An 18,193-nucleotide genomic window follows, 5' to 3' on the forward strand; every position below is an offset into this window, starting at 1 on the left:
TGAGAAGGTTAATTATGCAAATTTTGATGGGCATGGTTACCTGTTGGGGACTAATTAATTTGTCAACAAGTGAGATGTTTGGAGAACGTTGAAAAAGAAGACCTTGTAAAACTATTATCAAGAAATAAAACTTAAAAGTCCTTGGTAGAATCATACACACCTTATTAAATAGAACATCTTGGGGTTCTTCATATAATACAACCAGCTATATATAAACTACTTATACTACTGTGCTACTATATATGAACAAAGTAGTGCGACACAGTGGCCGCATTAGCCTCTTCATCGTCCCTGCTATTTTTCTTCGACTCCACGACAACAATTGGCATTCCCATACGTACGTCAACGGTCCTGGTTGCCTTTGGCGACGAGATAGCATCAAAATAATAGGTAACTAAACTAGGTTTGGTGGTCTTCTCAGTAGAGCATGGTTGGGATGTTCATATGGGAAAACTATAAATACACATATTCCAGCTTAATCTTTGCACTCTCACCGCAAGGGAAGCGTTTTTCTTCCGCACATAATTTAATTATGTAGCATATAATTCTCCGTCATATTTTTCAAACCACTTTTCTCTCGCTAGTGCCGTTGCTTTAATTTGGCTTAATGATTCTTGATTCTTTTTCCCCTTGTAACTCATTAGTATTGATTGGATTCATTTAAGTGGCCTTAAGTACAGGAAACTTGCCGATAATAAGCACCTGAGAGTTGAGTTTTTTCATTTTGTGGGGGATGTTTTGGGCTTTGGAAGTTACGTAAATGCTGACTGAAGGAAAAAAAAAATACTATCAAGTACAGTAAAATGAAGAAATCCTAAAGTTTGACATTATTTTGAATTATTGGTGGAATGAAATGAAACTTAATTGATTGAGTCTATCATCCATCCCATTTCACGTATTACAATTACTTCTTTCTTTAGTTTATATGATTAAGAACGGTTTTTACATGTGTTATCCTTCTCATTCTCTTCCAACGATGAACTCAGGTTTTTAACTTTAAGAACCAGAAATGCTCTTACTACTAATGTTAATTTATTTAAATTATGAATGGATTACAGAATTATCTTTGCACTGAGTGCAAGGTTAATCGTTACTCACCCACAACTTAATTTAATTACATAGCATCTAATTCTCTATATATCAAATTTTCCAAACCACTTTTCTCTATCTTCATGTTCTCGTGTCATTGCTTTTTGTCGTTTGATTCTTGGTTCTTCCATATTTAAATGGCCTTAAGTACATGAAACTATCCTATGATATAAGCATCTGCAAATTTGATATTAATTATATATTTGTCAACCTATTGAAATTCACTTCAGATATAATTTTTAGAATTATATATAAAAATATATATATTCAACAATCTTATCACGTGTAATTCATGATTAAAGTATGATATAAAAATGTTTACACTCTCAGTACATTCTAATTAAATTATTCTTTTTATATGTAGGATGAGTGTTTTTTTAATTAACAATGTAAAACTTGTGATAGAAAACATTAAACATTTAATTGCTAAAAAACGGGGGGGGGGGGGGGGGGGGGAAATGTCTGGTCCCAGTTAGGGAAATATTTTTCCTGGTTTTAATTAATTTGGACCCCAATTTTTCTTGAAATTTAACCCAACCCACTTTAAATCACTCTTATATACATCATGACATAAAGTTGAATCTGACTACAAGTTTATATATTTGAAGAAGTAATCTAATAAAAAAAATCCTAAAAGACTATAACACTTTAATATTTTTATAACCAAAATTAATTATTTACAATAATAATAATTTTTTGATAAAAAGAAATAGAATAAAGGTTTTGTCTGGGTGAGTGAAAATAGGTCAAATTACAACATGTGTGATATTCATGTTTTTCCAGTTTAAGCTCAAGTACGTGAGTACAAAGTACATATATTGAGAGTAGTTAACCTTTTTAAATAAATTTCAGAATTTCCAGAGATTAGTTCTTGAATTTCTACATATACACATTGACATTGAGTTTGTGGAAAAAAACACTTAAGTTTTATCCCATGTAATACATTCTTGAGAAGGATGGGTAGAATAAAAACAATCACCAAAAAGAGAGAATAAGCCCAATTAAGTTTATGCAGATTGATTGGGCTGGGCCTTCCCAATGGAGATGGTAGAAGCAGAAAACGAAAGGGATGATACAAAATTAAGGTAGAAACGATGGATGGAAGTTGCCGGAAAACATGAAGCTTAAGCAGTTGGAAGGTCTCCTCGGTGGTCTCCAACAGTTCCCTCAACCAAAGGTAGAAAGGGGAACTTTTACCTTGGTGTATTTTTTTTTTCCTTTTGAGGTCGATTTTAAAATGTCATAAGCAGTAACATGTTACAAGATCGATTTTAAAATGAAATAATCAGTAACAAGTGTTATGACTCATTACAGATGGTAACATTTAGTATTATTATTTTATTTTATTTTTTTAAAATTTTTTTTATTTATAACTTTAAAGTCATATATTTTTTTATAATCTTACTCTTTAAAGTTGTAAGCTTTTTTTTTTTTTTTTTTTACTTTTAAAAGTTTTTTCTTTTAAGTTTTTTTTTAAATTGAAAACAAAACAAAAGAAAAAAAATAAATGAAAATTTTTGTAAAAAAGAAACTTATAACTTCAAAATACTAAGATTAAAAATAATATATATATATATATATATATATATATATATATATTTGAAGTAGTAAATAAATAAAAAATTAAATTGAAGTTGTAAAAATTTTATAACTTTAGTTAAAAAAAAATAATAATAAATTATAATAGATGTTAAATTTTTTAACTCAGACCTTATAATACTATTTCATTTTTTATAATAATTTTAGAATCAATCCTAAATAAAAAAATTACACCCGTTTAATAAAATTGAACAGAAAGGTTTCACCTTTCTCTCACTCTGTTTCACAATTTCAACATTTTTTATTCTTCTGTCAATCGTTACTATAACATTGGACAATCATTTCTTCCTTGTTTCTGGGTTGTGGCATCATGCTGGTGGAGCTTGAACAGTACCCAACAGTTATCGCTTCTCGAATGCTTTTTACTGTGCTCCCTCTTTCCCTTAATTCACCATCTTCCCTTGTTTCACTCTTTTATTCATCAAATATATTAAAGTTGGATTCTTTTGCCTTATCCCATGTCCATCATGGGGTGCTTGTTAATGGGTATCTTTTTTAATATATATATATATATATATATATATATATATATATATATATATATGCTTGTTTGTGGAAGTTGACCAACCTAGTATATGCAAAAAAAGGGTACTTGTTGGTCTCTTGTGGCAAATTGACCCCAGAGGTCACTTTTATAAATTTTTTCTAAAATTGGATTTGTTTTGAAAGTAATTTTCAAGGATTTGTTTTTGAAGACTTTCCGTCATTATTATAAGCGAAACATCACATGGTAGAGACAACATGACATTTCGCCGGTGGGAATAGGCATGACATTTCGTTATTGGGGTTGGTGAAACAGGCACCCATCACATCATGACAGCAGTGCCTTTTGTTGGTGGTATTAGCAAAATAGGGGTGATAGTTTCGCAGGCACCCATTTATGTTCAGGAAAATCAATTCCCATTTATTATGTTAATATTTTAATTTTAGTATATATTTTTTCTTTCCTTTTTAAAATCCTTTTTAATTTTAGTATATATTTTTTCCTGTGGCCATTGCATGCACGCCACGTTAACCACAAAACTCTCATTCCTATTTCGTTAACATCACCGGCGAAACTCTCACTGCTGCCGTGACCTGATGGATGCCTGTTTCGCCAATCCCAATGACGAAATGCCATGCCTGCCACATGATGTTTCACTTACAATAATGACTGAAAGCTTTGAAAAACAGACCCCCTTGGTAATTACTTTCAAAACATACCCAGTTCCGGAAAAAGTTTATAAAAGTGAACCCCTGGGTCAATTTGCCCACAAGCTTAGTAATAAAATTCTGTCTTTATTTTTCAATCAACCAAGTTTAGAGTTTTTCTATTGATCAAGAGGTTTTGTACCTGGAACTATTTGTATTTGTAGTTGAATTTTATGGACTTCAAATTATTCTGATGAAGTAGATCTTGGCACTTTTATGTTTGTAATTATTATTGGGATTTTGGAGCAACACCAGTCTGAATGAAAGCTTGTTGCTTGGTGAAATGTACTGATCTCTATCTCCCCAACACAATTTTTTCACTCTCCAAGTTGCTTCAAATTATGTCTCCAGAGAAACTATAATTGAGAGTTTAATAGATTAAACTGTGTTTCTGAATTGAGTCTTTAATTCTTATACTAACAGGCATATTCTTTATTATGCATTATTTATGACTCATGGACATTGTATGCTATTTACAAGTATTCCATGTATGATGACTTGTTCTAGTAGTTGTTAAACAAAATGATCAAGTGAGCAAGTCATCGATTTAAGGGGAAAGCTGGCTGAAAATCAATTCTGACTCTAGATTTTATATGTTGCTGAAAATTTTTCTATAACAAACTCATATGGTTATCTTGGTATTGTCTCTAGGTCCAATTGTTGATACAGTTATAATGAATTCTCCATTTGGTTCTCGGAAAAAAGGTGCACATTTGGATTTTCTCTCTGTTGCTTTGAAGGTAAGCAATATCATCAAAACTTAATTATAAATATATGATTTATGGGAATTCTAATATTACCTTTTGTCAGGTTGCTTCTCAAACTGTTTATTCCTTGCATAAGACTTCAACAAGAGATCTAAGTCGTTTTTATTTTAAATTCTAAATTCTAATTATTAGATTGATTAATTGAGATTTGCAAGACTGATCAAATGGTTTTAGACTTGTTATCCCCTGCATCATACTTAGTTTTTTTTTTTTCTTTTTTCACAGAAGGTATATCTGGCCACTAGTTACTAAGCTTCCCATTCCACAAGGATGCCATTAATGTTATTTCCTTGAACCTTTCTATTTGGATTTCCACTAGTGTGGCATCATTCTATTAACCTTGTTCTATTCTTCCTCCCAGTTATTCTTTTGCATCTAGCTTGCACTTCAAGTTTAGGCATAATATCGATTATATGTTGTTAGACTAAGACAAGTAGTGGTTCAGGTTGCTGGTTTAATATGAAATTTTAGCAATAAAGTAATTTTGGAAAATAACCATTCTTTTAATCATTTAAATTTTAGTGAGACGTGGTATAGCATGACCAGTTATTGTACTTTTGCACCCCTAGACTTCATATCTTTGGATGATTCAATGATTTAGTACTCCTTGAACTATCCTCGTTTTTCTCACACAAATTTTCCCCACAGTTGCAAGCTCAATTCTCCTACAAAATACAAACCACCACCAATGTCTGTCTCACTGATTGCTTGCTTGGTTCTTTTATGTTCATTGATGCATTAGCATGAATTCACATGTAATCTATAATTTTGTGTGGCTATTTTCTCCCCATTTGTGACAATACCATGTTTTCACTTTTATCTGATTGCAGCATGTGAAACGAATAGCATTAAGGGATTTCAATGCTAGCAGTGCTGAAGTTATATGTGAGGTGAGTGAAGTTTACCTCATACTTGATGTTTTTGAGTCTTATATTAAAAGTTAAATTTTTTCTGCATGCATCAACGTTATTTTTGCATGAAGAAAAGGTAAATCCTATTCCTATTTATTTCCTTGTAACGAACAGATAAGATTACTTTAACTATCAATGATAAGTTATTTTAACAGCTCCAGTTTACTCAAAATACTTCTGTAGGGTATCTGGTAAAACTCAATATTCTACACCTATGATAGTGAACCACTTTCCAGATTAATCGAATTAAGTGTTTGTATGTATGCTATTTCTAACAAAATGTGATGAGCCCATGAGTTTAAACTCAGGCCCTCCATCCCCACACCACGCAACTTTAATTCTTTCATAGGCTAGGTTTAAAAATTCTTCCATTCCATTTAACAATTCTACCTGTCCAGTTTTCTTATGGCAGTTATTTGTATAGTAACCATAGTGCAATTTACCTGACTCGTTGAAATCTAATTTTGAATTCTTGCTTTGGCAGCTTCGATTTGATGTACCGAAAATGTACAAATTTCATAAGAAGGAAGCAGAAATACTTGATTTGATGCAGAAACGGATAGTGTGTATTGGAATAGACGATAAGATTGCAAGTAAAAAGAAAATTTTTGGTACCTAAAAGGAGTAGAAACCTTCTCTATGTAACAAGCTCTTGCGCTTTAAGTTGGGTGATGTCACTTCTGTAGTTGTGTGTATCTATAAATTTGAGCAAGTTACAGTGCTCTTTCTGCTTTTATACGTAGTACAGAGCATCTTCTTGAAGTTGGTTATAACAGTTTGTCTGATTATGAAACCTGGTGATGTTTTAATTATCAATGCACGAAGTTGCATAAGATCTTGCCATCATAACAAGACAAAAGTTATAAACTTTTTTACCTAGCTCCTCATATGGAGCATGGGAATTTCTTGACCATGAGAACCCTTCAGACAAAATATAATACTCCCTCCTTTTCATATTGATTATCGTTTTAGCATTCTTTTTTTCCCATATTGATTGGCGATTTCAGTTTTTAAGGAGATATTAAAACTTCTATTTCAATTTTACCTCTAATACTATTGTCTTGTAATACTTGATGTATTTATAAAAATTAAGAGAGTAACATTTTAATAAATTGGTAAAAAAAAACATTTTAATAAAACTAGCTCTCAATAAATACTATTGTCTTGGAGTAATTGTCTTTCTTAATTTGTTAAAAAAATCTTAAAGGTCAATCAGTATGAAATGGAGAATAGTGAAACTGTTCAGTTTAATTTATTGAGAAAAAAATATCAGCATTTTAAGTTATTTTGAGAAAAAAATGAGATTTATTTTTCAGAAGAAAAAAAAAACTCGACATGCTCTAGATTTTGTTGTGCACAATTTTCGTATGTACTTTATATGTGAAACAAGTAGAACATGGCACAAGATGGCATGCCAATTTGGACATGGCACGAGAACTATTTGACTTTTGACAGCAACAAATGCCTTCCATCAATTAATTAAACTATACCATGCAGTTTTAAATCAATCATTTACATGAGAAGCAACGAGTCAATAATTAATGAAACCAGTAATTCAAAACTTAATAAAACTTGTAATTCAAAAATGCATCCACTAATATTTTTCAGCATACAAACTGTAGAGAATTAACACAAAATTTAGTCCTCGTGTATCCTCAATGTAGATACAGATTAGGAAAAAGTGTCCCTGCCGATTGCACATTTGGTTATTATGAAGAATCAATTGCTGCTGTTTCCAACATTAGTCTCTTGGACTTTTGTAACATGCATATGGATTCCCCAGTTACCATTCATGCTTGCTTGATGTTACTTATCCTAAAGTTATGCTGGTACTGTTGTTTCTTTTTCAGATGTCTCCCCAAGCGTAAACCGAACAAAACGGCGCACTTTAATGTTCTCTCCGAGTGCAGCTACAGTTTGCTTCACCAAGTCTTTCACTAAAACACTGTCATCCTTAATAAAAGGCTGCTCTAGAAGAGCAAGCTCCCCAAGCCTCTTTGAGATCCTTCCCTCAACAATTTTTTCTCTGATGTTCTCTGGTTTCGAAAGCAGGTCCTCTCTCTGCATTTCAAGTTCCTTTTCTTTGTTCACAATAGTCTCTGGAATATCTTCAATGGATACAAACTGCACCTGTGGGCAGGCTACAACTTGCATTGCAAGATCATCAACCAACTCCTTGAATTTCTCACCTCTACCAACAAAGTCAGTTTCACAGTTCACTTCAATTAGAACGCCAATGCGTGAATCGTGAATGTATGAACCAATTCTGCCTTCGGCTGCTAGCCTGCTGGATTTTTTGTCAGCAGATGAGAGACCCTTTTTTCTGAGGTATTCTTGGGCCTTTTCCAGGTCCCCTCCAGTTTCAGCTAGAGCTTTCTTACAGTCCATCATCCCTGCTCCAGTTTCTTCCCTCAGTTGCTTAACCAATGAGGCTGAGACTGCAACTGTTATTTGCCTGCAGCAGAATGTGGAACACTTTAAGATTTGCAGAGACATTACGTGCATGCGTGGGTGAGGGCAATGATTATGTCAAGAATAATTCAAAGACAATACATGCATGCACACGTGTGTGACTGTGTGCAGGTAAGGTTGGTATAAATACATGCTAGAAAACATAATATTAAACCTATTGATACAGTTAGTAGTAATGAGTCAGTTCTTTGAATTATTGTATATAACTGAGTCGATGCATAATTAATGCCATCAGCAAGACAATGTCTCCTTTGGCATAATTATGGCAATTATAACTCCTGTTTCTGAATCTTAAATAATGCACATTCCAGTAACTAATAACCTAAATTTAACAATTTAATTACTCAATAATAAGAAAGAATTCATAGCACTCCTTACTTTGGCTCGGTCTCCTTGGCTTCTGCATCTGCAACAGCAGGCTCCTCTTTCACCAGTATAGGTGCTGGTTTTGCTGCAGTTTGTGCCGCTACTTCAGCAGCAAAATCCTGGCTTTTCTTCTCTAAACCTTCTCCAAGGTTGAACCGCACAAACCTCTTAACTTTAATATTTTCTCCAATAGTTGCAATAGTTTGCTTGACGAAGTCCTTTACTGCTACCTTATCATCCTTAATGTAGGACTGCTCAAGCAATGCCAGCTCCTCAAGTCTTTTTCTTATCCGCCCTTCAACAATCTTTGATCTTATCTGCTCTGGTTTTGACAAAAGATCTTCTTTCTGCATTTCTATCTCTTTTTCTTTGTTCACAATTTCCTCGGGAACATCTTCAGTAACAAGAAACTCTACTTGAGGGCATGCAGCCACTTGCATGGCTATATCATCGACAAGCTCTTTAAAAATTTCACCTCGTGAGACAAAATCTGTCTCACAGTTTACTTCTACCAAAACACCTATCCTGCTGTCATGGATGTAAGAACCGATCCTTCCTTCAGCAGTTACCCTGCTTGCTTTCTTGTCTGCACTTGATAAGCCTTTCTTCCTAAGGTACTCTTGTGCTTTAATAATGTCCCCACCGGTCTCTGATAGTGCATTTTTGCAGTCCATCATTCCAGCTCCTGTTTCTTCCCGAAGTTGCTTCACAAGTGCTGGTGATATAGTTGCTGCAATCCAAAAAAAAAAAAAATGGGGGCAGATATTTAACTATTAGAAATCTTATGTAAGAATGTAAAGAAAAATCAATAGGGTGGAAAACCAAAAAATATCAATGAACGTAAAGTGTTGTTGGTAACAATTGTCATAATTTAATTCCCCAAAGGCAATGCCATTGATCTACTTGGAATTGCAGCCCTGAATTGGTTAGTCCAGTGGCAATATAGCAAACTTGTTATATATATATAGAGGAGGGATCAAGTTACACCAAGAGTAACTCTAAGAAAGTTACTCTTCATCCTCACCATTCATTTTCTTGAAATCTAATGGTTGTAATGAATGATTAATCAATAACCATTAGATTTCAAGAAAATGAATGGTGAGGATGAAGAGTAAATTTCTTAGAATTACTCTTGGTGTAACTTGATCCCTCCTCATATATATATATATATATATATATATATATAGATTGAAAATGAGAAGTATACAGATTAGGTAATGAGCAGTTAAACTACATAAATACAGCAACTATGCGCCCTCTATTATGTGCTCCACTTCACCCTGACATTTAAATATAAAAACTATAATACATGTATAAATTCAAGTCTTGCTAGCATACTTCAGTTTGATGCAGAAAAATGTGAAATGAAATAATATGAAAATCAGATGAAATTTAAACCTTTACTCAAGCTTTCTCCTGAAGTAGCACCAGTTTGTCCATCAGAATTAGATAAACTGCTATTTTTATCAGATGCAATTGCAACCTCTTTGTCTTCAACTTGTGAGGTAAAAGAATTTTCATTCTCTGTAGCCGGAGTTTGTTTTTTTGCTTCTTCTTCAGGATCATCAATGGAGGTTTTTACTACTTCAGTGGCAGAACTTTCAGGAGAAGGAACCTGATCAGTTTCTTCTGTTGCATCTGTTGACAGAGGATTAACACTTTAAGAACACTCCTTTTATAACAGTAAATGGAAAAAGAAAGAAAGAAAGAAAAGAAGAAAAAACCCAGCCTGCAAGATAAGGCGATTATAAGGTCAATTATTTTAGTTAAATAAAACTAATTGATTGGGCTCACCGTGGAAATGAAAGGCATGCAATATCATGTAATATATGAACATCAATTTTGTGAAACTTGCTAGCAATTCTCATTCATCAGCCAAAATCAACCAGGAAAATAGGAATTGAAAAGAAATTGAAGCATAACCTGTAGTCAAGCTTCCCTCAGGAGACAACTCGTCACTTTGTCCACTCAAACTAGTATCGCTGTCAATGTTCTCAGTAATAGCTCCAACATCATCACCTGCTTGTGATGCAAAGGAAATATTATTTGATAAATTAGTTGGAAAGCTCTGGTGCATGCATCTAATTACACAAAATATTTTGATTTTAGACTTACAATCCATATTTCTATATGTAAATATAAATTAGAAAGAAAAATAGACTGGCAGTAGACTGACAGATTTGTATAGCAGAGAGAGTGGTAGATAGATTAAACAGAACCTGCACTTTCTTGGGGAGCTGGTGCACTCGATGTAATATCTGATTCTGTAATTGCATCATTTTTATCAGGGCTAGGTTCGACCACATCACTGTCTGTTAGTACTGCAGCTGCAAACTCTTCCATTGCATTAGGAGTTTGTGATTGTTTCTCATCTTCTGCAACAATTTGATCAACTCCAGTTTCTATTACATTTTCATTAGCTATTTCAACAGGTGCGTCAGTTTTCAAATCGATTGTTGTGACATCTGTCTGAGTAGCTTCCTCAATTATTGGATTTACAGTAGATAGATCCTCTTCAGGAATTAAACTTCCAAAAGCTACCTCTTCTTCCTTCTCAATGGCACTATCTATACCTGTCTTTGGGCTAGAAACATTGCTGACTAGGTTACTTTCATCATCCACAATAGCTGTTGACGAGCCATTAGTTGCACTGGTTCCCACATTTTCAGAAATATCATCTTCAGCAGAAGGAACATCATCTGTCAACTTGCTGCTTTCTGGTTCCCCCTGCACGTCAGGAACATCCAATACAGTTTCCCCTTGATTGACAGTTCCCTTAATTTCTTCCAAAGTACTAGCAGTGGATGGTTTTAGAACCTCAGTCTGAGTTTTCTCCCTATCATCCAAAAAAGAAGCAATATCCTTATTCTTACGAAAAGCCACCACAAAAGGGTTTGTTGCAACATGGACAACCCCTTGGTTAAATGTTGAGTCCAATCCTGCAGTATCTTCCTCCTTCTTCATAGTCAATGTTACTTGTCCTCTTGTGATACGCAAAACTCGTACATTAACTTCTTGACCGACCTCCAGCGTAGTGTTCCCCATAACATTATCAAATCCATCATCAGGTTCCTCAGATACAGGTAGAAATCCTTCCTCCCCTTCAGGAAGTGATATAAAAGCACCACTCCTAGCCAAATTCTTCACTGAACCAACCAGTTGCTGCCCAATGGCAAATTTTGTGCTTTTCGTCACATTATCTTTCTTTGGACTGGGTTTTGAATTGTTCCTCTTCCCAGGTCCAGCTTTCTCTGTCTTGGTGGGTGCATCTTTACGCTGCTTACCAGTGTCAACATTTTCACGCATAGAGAGAGAAATACGCTGAGTTTCCGTATTCACTTCAATCAGCTTCACCTTCACTTCTTGGCCTACAGAAACAACACTTGCAACATCCTTAACATAGCTATCACTCAACATTGAAATATGAACAAGCCCATCTGTGAAAGCACCAATATCAACGAAGGCACCAAATGGCTGGACAGATTTCACTTTCCCAGTAAAAGTTGCCCCAGGTAACAAATCCTCATTCTTTACAGGAGGCATCTCACTTTTCCTTGCAGGTCTTGAACGTCTGGCTTTAGCTGGATCAGGGTTGGCATCAGACTTAGTAAATGAATCTTCACTTACTCCAACTTCATTTGAAGGAAGTTCACCAGAATCTTCATCAGCAACAGGACCTGGTTCCTCCACTGCTACATCTGTTTCTGTGGCTGATATGGAGGTTCTAGACTTCTTATGAAAAGAGAGTATCCTTTTGTTTTGTGGAAATGCTCCACTGGCAACAAATGAAGGTAATAGAAATCTCCAAGATGATGATCCAGGTTTTACAGTGCTCCTTGACAAGTTCAATCTTGTTAAAGTGTTATTCTTCCTTGTTGAATAGGTGAATCCAGGAATAATTGAAACATTGCCAATAGAGCATGGTATTACAGGATTCATGTTGGCTTGAATTGTAAAACTTGAGTTATATATTTCAGGATTAGTTCATCTTTGCCACCTTGACAAAACATATGAAGGATATGAACATTAGTAAGAACTGAGGTAACAAGTTTTTTACCTATGTGACAACTATATCAGCATATGTTCACAAAAACATCAAGCATAATCACATCTTTTACAAATCACGAGTAAATTCTTGACTACATTGCAGTTTAAATGACTCCATAATAACTACCCCACATGAATTTTACGGCAAGAAAGACAATCAATGAATCAAGGCTACATGACAAATGCTAGGAGATTTGGTATATCAGGATTTCCATTTAGTGTAGTAGGGGAACTAACATCACAAATGCAGTTTTTGATGATAATATAAGAATCTGTGTGGTTTGAGAAAATGTTTGCTGTCTTCATTTCCTATTTTCAAAAAATCTGTATGCTAAACAGTGAAAACAACACCAAAATTTCACCATTTCCTATACAGATGTTGGAAAACATGAAACACAGTGAAAACAAGGTAACTTTATTTTAATTATTAATTTAAAAAAAAATAGAAACAAAAAATGTTTTTTCAATCAAAGAGAGCCTGGTTTTTCTTAAAATTGTTTATCCACTCCTGCAATATGATTGGTTACTTTCATCTTACTGGTTTATTCATACATGATGTTTAGAAGAATTCAAAGCTCCAACTTAAACTATTTCACCTTGCTCAAAATCCTAAAAACATTGAGTTGTTGAATTTCAATATCTGGTTTTGGCAAATCCAACCACGTAACAAGTTCAGTTATCTCCTTTGCGTCATCAATGTTAATTTCAAAATAACAAAAACACGAATTATCAGCCTGTGAAAATTGGCATTTTCATCAGAATGTAACAGGCAGCATTAAACATGTTAGAATTACCACAAGTAAATACAATTTGAAAACCCCACCCCACAAATTGTTTAAGAGTCTAAAATGTAAATCAACCTTACAAATTGAACCAAAAAATAAAATTAAAATGAAAAAACAAGTCCTTTTAAGTTCATTTCATTGAAATACACACTACACATGCACATAATTGGCAAGGCCATTAAATCCCACGAGTCCTTTCGCAAAATTGACAAAATTAGCTTAGTGAATTAACCGTATTTTGTTTTAATTTCAAGCACAGTGCGGCGGAACTAGAATGCTCCGAGGAAACATAGCAACACTAAGAACTGAGTCCAAAGTTCAATTGAGCAACTTAAACATAGTACTATAAATTCCGCACAATGATAAGAAGTAGCACAGAGAAAAAACAACAATGACCCATCATAGTTTGAAGCAGAATATGTACCTCGGAAGCTTCAAAAGGCCAAAAAAAAAAACAGAAATTTTGGGAAGAAAAGAAAAAAAAGAGACTGAGTGTGAAAAATGAAGTCTTTGTGGTGAAACACGAAATGGATATGGATGATGATGAAGGAAGATAGATAGAGGGTGGAAGTGGAAGGAGGCAAATGAATGGCGAGGCTTTAAATCCTTATCTTGAGTTCACCCAACGTTGTTGTTTCTTGTCTTTGGTTCCAAATACACGCTCAAGCTGTTCGGCTTCGGCTTCGGCTTCAGCCGAATGGACCACGCTGATTACTGGGACTTGAAATTGGGCTTTGGAGCCCAAATCGACAAGCCCCTAGAAATTGGATCTACGGCCACTTCGGACTTGAAAATCTATATCCAGTTGTATTCACGTATTTTGTCAACCGAAAAGGAAAAAAAAAAAAAAAGAATTCACGAATTTAAATTTTGTTTTGTGAATTTTTTTGTGCATATAAGAATATCTAATCATAATCATTAAATTAAAAATGACCGTTTAAAAAAAATGATCATGCGCCGATAATGTCATTCAATCACTATTCTCAATCCAGGCATGATTTGAGTTAGGATTCCTATTCAATTACCCTTACCCTACTAATAAAGGCATGATTTGAGTCAGGATTTTCTTTAACAACCCAATCCAATGTTTTAGTGTGTCTTTAGTTATAGTTTTTATGACTTTCAGAGCATGCAATCCGAAAAATATGTTTTTTAGATGAAATATTAAAAGGATCTAACTCAATTAATCCAGCTTATGAATGTTATAAAACTTTTAGTATTGTATTTAACTTTTACAGATAAAAACATCTAGATAAATTGAGTTCAACCGAATATTTTATTAATTCAATCTCCAGATTGGTTTTTAAACATTACCTCGGAATGTTTGGTAATTTCAAAATTTTGATATTCGGTAACTATGGGACAGTTTTGTAGCCTTGAAAAAAAAAATGGGACAGTTTTGTAGATATTAAATTATTATTTTTAAAGAACTCCTGAAAATTAATTCTTATGGGTCTTTACTAAATTTAAGGCGAAACTAGTTCTTATCAGCGAAACTTAACTTTTTTTTTCTTGTAATTCTGAGTGAATTGAGTATTTGAAACGTAAGCTTCGTTTACTACAAGAAAGGAAAAAAATATATTTGATCCACGAAAGAGTTTTTTTTTTTTTTTTTTGAAAATCCATGAAAGAGTAATATTAAAGTTTAAATTTGACTTTGATTGAAATAATAAAACTTGAACTCAACTTATTTAGCACATTTATAACTTTTTATTTTCATTTTACCAATTGTCTCCTTAAAATATTTGTTAAACTTATTAATTTATTATTGGTAAACATATTATATTAAAGTATAAACTAAAAATAAGAAGATAGTGAAAAACATTTGAATAAGTGATTTATATGATAAAATATAGAATTATAATTTTTAAATTAATAGTTTTACATAATACCAAGTAATTGCAATAAAATTACTTATAAAAACAGCAAAACAAATTATGATTCATACTAGTTTCTTATTTAAAATCTTAGTTCCTTGACATTATATATGTGCATATATAAAAAAACATGCATTATATATTCGCAGGTTTTAAACGTTAAGCATGCAACACTTGAGATTAATTTATTTATATAATGATGTCTAAATTTAATAGTAATCTTGTTAGTTTGTTTAATTTAGTAAATGAGTTTGATTAAATTAAATACTTTATAAGTTAAATAGTTAGTTCATCGATAATTTTCATTGGTACATAAAAAATACTTAATGTTCAAATTTTTTATTTATATTTCTTTTTTAAATAAGAAGAAAGAGACCGATAGGGAGATGCACACCAAAGAAGAAGAAGAAGAAGATATCGATATAAATTTTAAATATGACCATATCATGTTAAATATTATTCGAGATGTCATAATTTTCTATGATAGATATCCGGTTCTATATTTAATTATGAAATCAACATTCTAATAAGATCACGTTTTGTGTGTCTGTATTTAGGATTAGGAAGAGTTTATGTTTATCTATAGATGAACTACTTGTCCTCAATTATTATTTTTTATTAACTAAAGAATTAACAATAAAACGTACAACTTTTAATATATGAAGATTTTTAAAAATAATCTAAAGTTTAATTCTACTAATTCAATAAAATTTATATTTAATTCCTCACCAAATACCTATTGAAAACATTTACCAAGAAAAAAAAATCAGAAAGCTCAATTAATATATATTTATTTCTCGAAGAGCATAATACTAGTATGATATAGCAAAAAAAAAAAAAGTAAAAATATCACTCGACACGTTACAAATTAAATAACTTATAATAATAGATACAATATTTAATTTGGCATATGATTGTATGTATTCACACCAGTTAGGCAAGTTCAAATGTGAAAAGAATATACAATAGCTAGAAAGAAACAATACATGATTACAGTGATGATGTGAACCGAACAGCTACAGCAGTAAAAGAAATATATTATGATATGATAAAGATAAAGATAAATTTACTTAAAAGGGGAACTATTAACTGAAAAGCAATGAAATTATATCTTTAACAGGATCATTAATCCAACTTTAGGTTTGTAACTTTTCTGTGAAAGAAAATTAGCGCCCCAGCTGAATAGTCCCAAACTATGCACGGCTGCACACATATTCGAAACCTGGGGATAGAAACAAAGGTTATCAGACATACAATGTCCAAATACATTTTCAATTATAATGGGCTCATTTTTAACCAATTGATCCATTTAAAGCACAATTCGTATCCAATATCAATTTTATTGTTTTTAGTGGATTTATCTTAAGTGTGTGACTCTATATGTTTTCTTGGATTTTATTTTTTTTTATGGGCAAAAGGGCCTATGTTTTCTTAGTAACAGGCTATAATATATAAGTTTTTTTATCAATAAATATTAATTTATTAATTTTATTAAAAATATGAGTTAAAAAAATTCAAACCCATAACCTTAATCAGGTTACAGTATATAATTAAGTATAAACATGCTACTTTTTAAGATTGCGAATAATTAGCGGTTTCTAAAAATACATTGCTATTATCTAATATAGAGAATATCAATGATTTGACATAATCATTTTGTGATTATTATTTTGTATAGGTCGACCTTTTGTACAAATTATATCTATTTGGACAAAAAGTATAGACTATGTCATCCCCTTATATAGTTTAATTTACGCTTCTTGACACTTTTAGTAGACTTTACTATATAAATATCTCAAATTTATATTTTTGAGTATGACCATGCATTTAACAATCTTACATTATCAAGTGAAACAATATTTAGATGTTACCTATAAAGAATATAGATCTGAACCCTGATAAAGATTGTGAATGCTGAACCTTGGCACCAAAGTAATGAAGATGATGCCCTTAATAAGGTAATTTAGAATTAAAGGAAAAATCATAATATAATGAAATAAAGTTAAGAACGATTTTTATTTTTTTTTTTATCTATGAAAGGTATGTTTTTCTCTTTCCAGGAAACACACACGGCCTTATTATAATTCAACCAGTATGCCTAATAAATTAGCTAAACCATGTGTGAAACTCTGAATAATATAATTTCAACACATTGAGGGAAATGACATCATCGGTATGGTTGAGATTGCGTTTATTCATATATTAAAGTGAAAGTACCAAATTGTTCTTTAAAATAAAGTTTATGATGAGCTGATTCTTTTATTCAAAAACAATCAAATTAATCCGAGAGAAGAAAATCTCGATGACACGTGAAAAGGACAGAGTATCTGTCATGTCATGCATGACCGAATGTGGCTGCTTCATGAGTCAATACTAGACAGAACTAATCAATTAAAGCTATTTCAAATTCACGCTTTATTATATATTTGAAATCGAATTTAGGGTGTGGGTGTATGTTATCAGATGATGAAGAAATAATTGAAGAACTTGAAAAAATTGAATGTTAAATGTAATATTTTCGTATTCCCGATCTCCGAATGCACGCCCCAATTAACCTGTAAAAGCTATCAATGTTTTAGGTTAGGGATATATATATATAGTCGACACAAATAATATTCAAGCAGACCAAGATTCATTGGTAGCCAGCAAAAATGCAAGAATATTTGAAATTAATACTTTGTGTTAAGATTCATGCATGCTTCAGACCTAAAAGAGAGGATAGAATTGGGAGATAAAATAGAACTGAAAATAGGATATGTATCCATAGTGAGAAAAGGTGTGTGCAAAGTGATTGTTTCAATCTTCTATATAGGCTAACAAACTAGCTTAGCTTCTACCCATCTTTTAACAAATTTCTAATCAATTAGATCTCTAATAGGTCCCCCAAACGGGAAGGGGAACAATACAAGTGTATAGGAAATCAAAGTGAATATGTAATAAAAAAATTGTCAAAAATACTTCGCCTAAGACGAATACAATAACAAATCAAAAGTCAACGGGCAAAAAAGTTTAACCATTAAGTTGAAGCCACAACTCAAGGCTTAACTACTTAACCAAAACTAAAACTAATAGGCTTAACCACAAAAAAA

At 32.5% G+C, this 18,193-nt stretch overlaps 2 protein-coding genes across 3 annotated transcripts; one reads left to right on the forward strand and one right to left on the reverse strand.

Annotated features, from left to right (window-relative positions):
- Positions 1–3,481: 3,481 nt before the first annotated feature.
- On the forward strand, positions 3,482–6,476 carry LOC100780366 (rRNA N6-adenosine-methyltransferase METTL5). Of its 2 annotated transcripts, none has more exons than XM_041005038.1 (4): positions 3,482–3,870; positions 4,531–4,619; positions 5,477–5,536; positions 6,042–6,476. In XM_041005038.1, exons 2-4 carry the CDS (start codon positions 4,554–4,556, stop codon positions 6,174–6,176), a joined length of 261 nt encoding a protein of 86 aa, XP_040860972.1. In that variant the 5' UTR covers positions 3,482–3,870; positions 4,531–4,553; the 3' UTR covers positions 6,177–6,476. The 2 variants fall into 2 exon arrangements, with proteins under 2 accessions (XP_040860972.1, XP_006587529.1); XM_006587466.4 differs by lacking the exon at positions 3,482–3,870 and adding an exon at positions 3,885–4,164.
- A 635-nt stretch (positions 6,477–7,111) lies between these two features.
- On the reverse strand, positions 7,112–13,846 carry LOC100804285 (polyprotein of EF-Ts, chloroplastic). The gene is made up of 6 exons (XM_003534165.5): positions 13,652–13,846; positions 10,615–12,392; positions 10,319–10,414; positions 9,794–10,033; positions 8,408–9,125; positions 7,112–8,012 (listed from the first exon to the last, which is right to left on the reverse strand). The coding sequence occupies exons 2-6, from the start codon at positions 12,332–12,334 to the stop codon at positions 7,379–7,381; spliced, it is 3,408 nt and encodes a 1,135-aa protein (XP_003534213.1). The 5' UTR covers positions 12,335–12,392; positions 13,652–13,846; the 3' UTR covers positions 7,112–7,378.
- Positions 13,847–18,193: the final 4,347 nt, after the last annotated feature.

The sequence above is a fragment of the Glycine max genome, chromosome 9 (assembly GCF_000004515.6).
Source record: "Glycine max cultivar Williams 82 chromosome 9, Glycine_max_v4.0, whole genome shotgun sequence".
Lineage (NCBI taxonomy): Eukaryota > Viridiplantae > Streptophyta > Magnoliopsida > Fabales > Fabaceae > Glycine > Glycine max.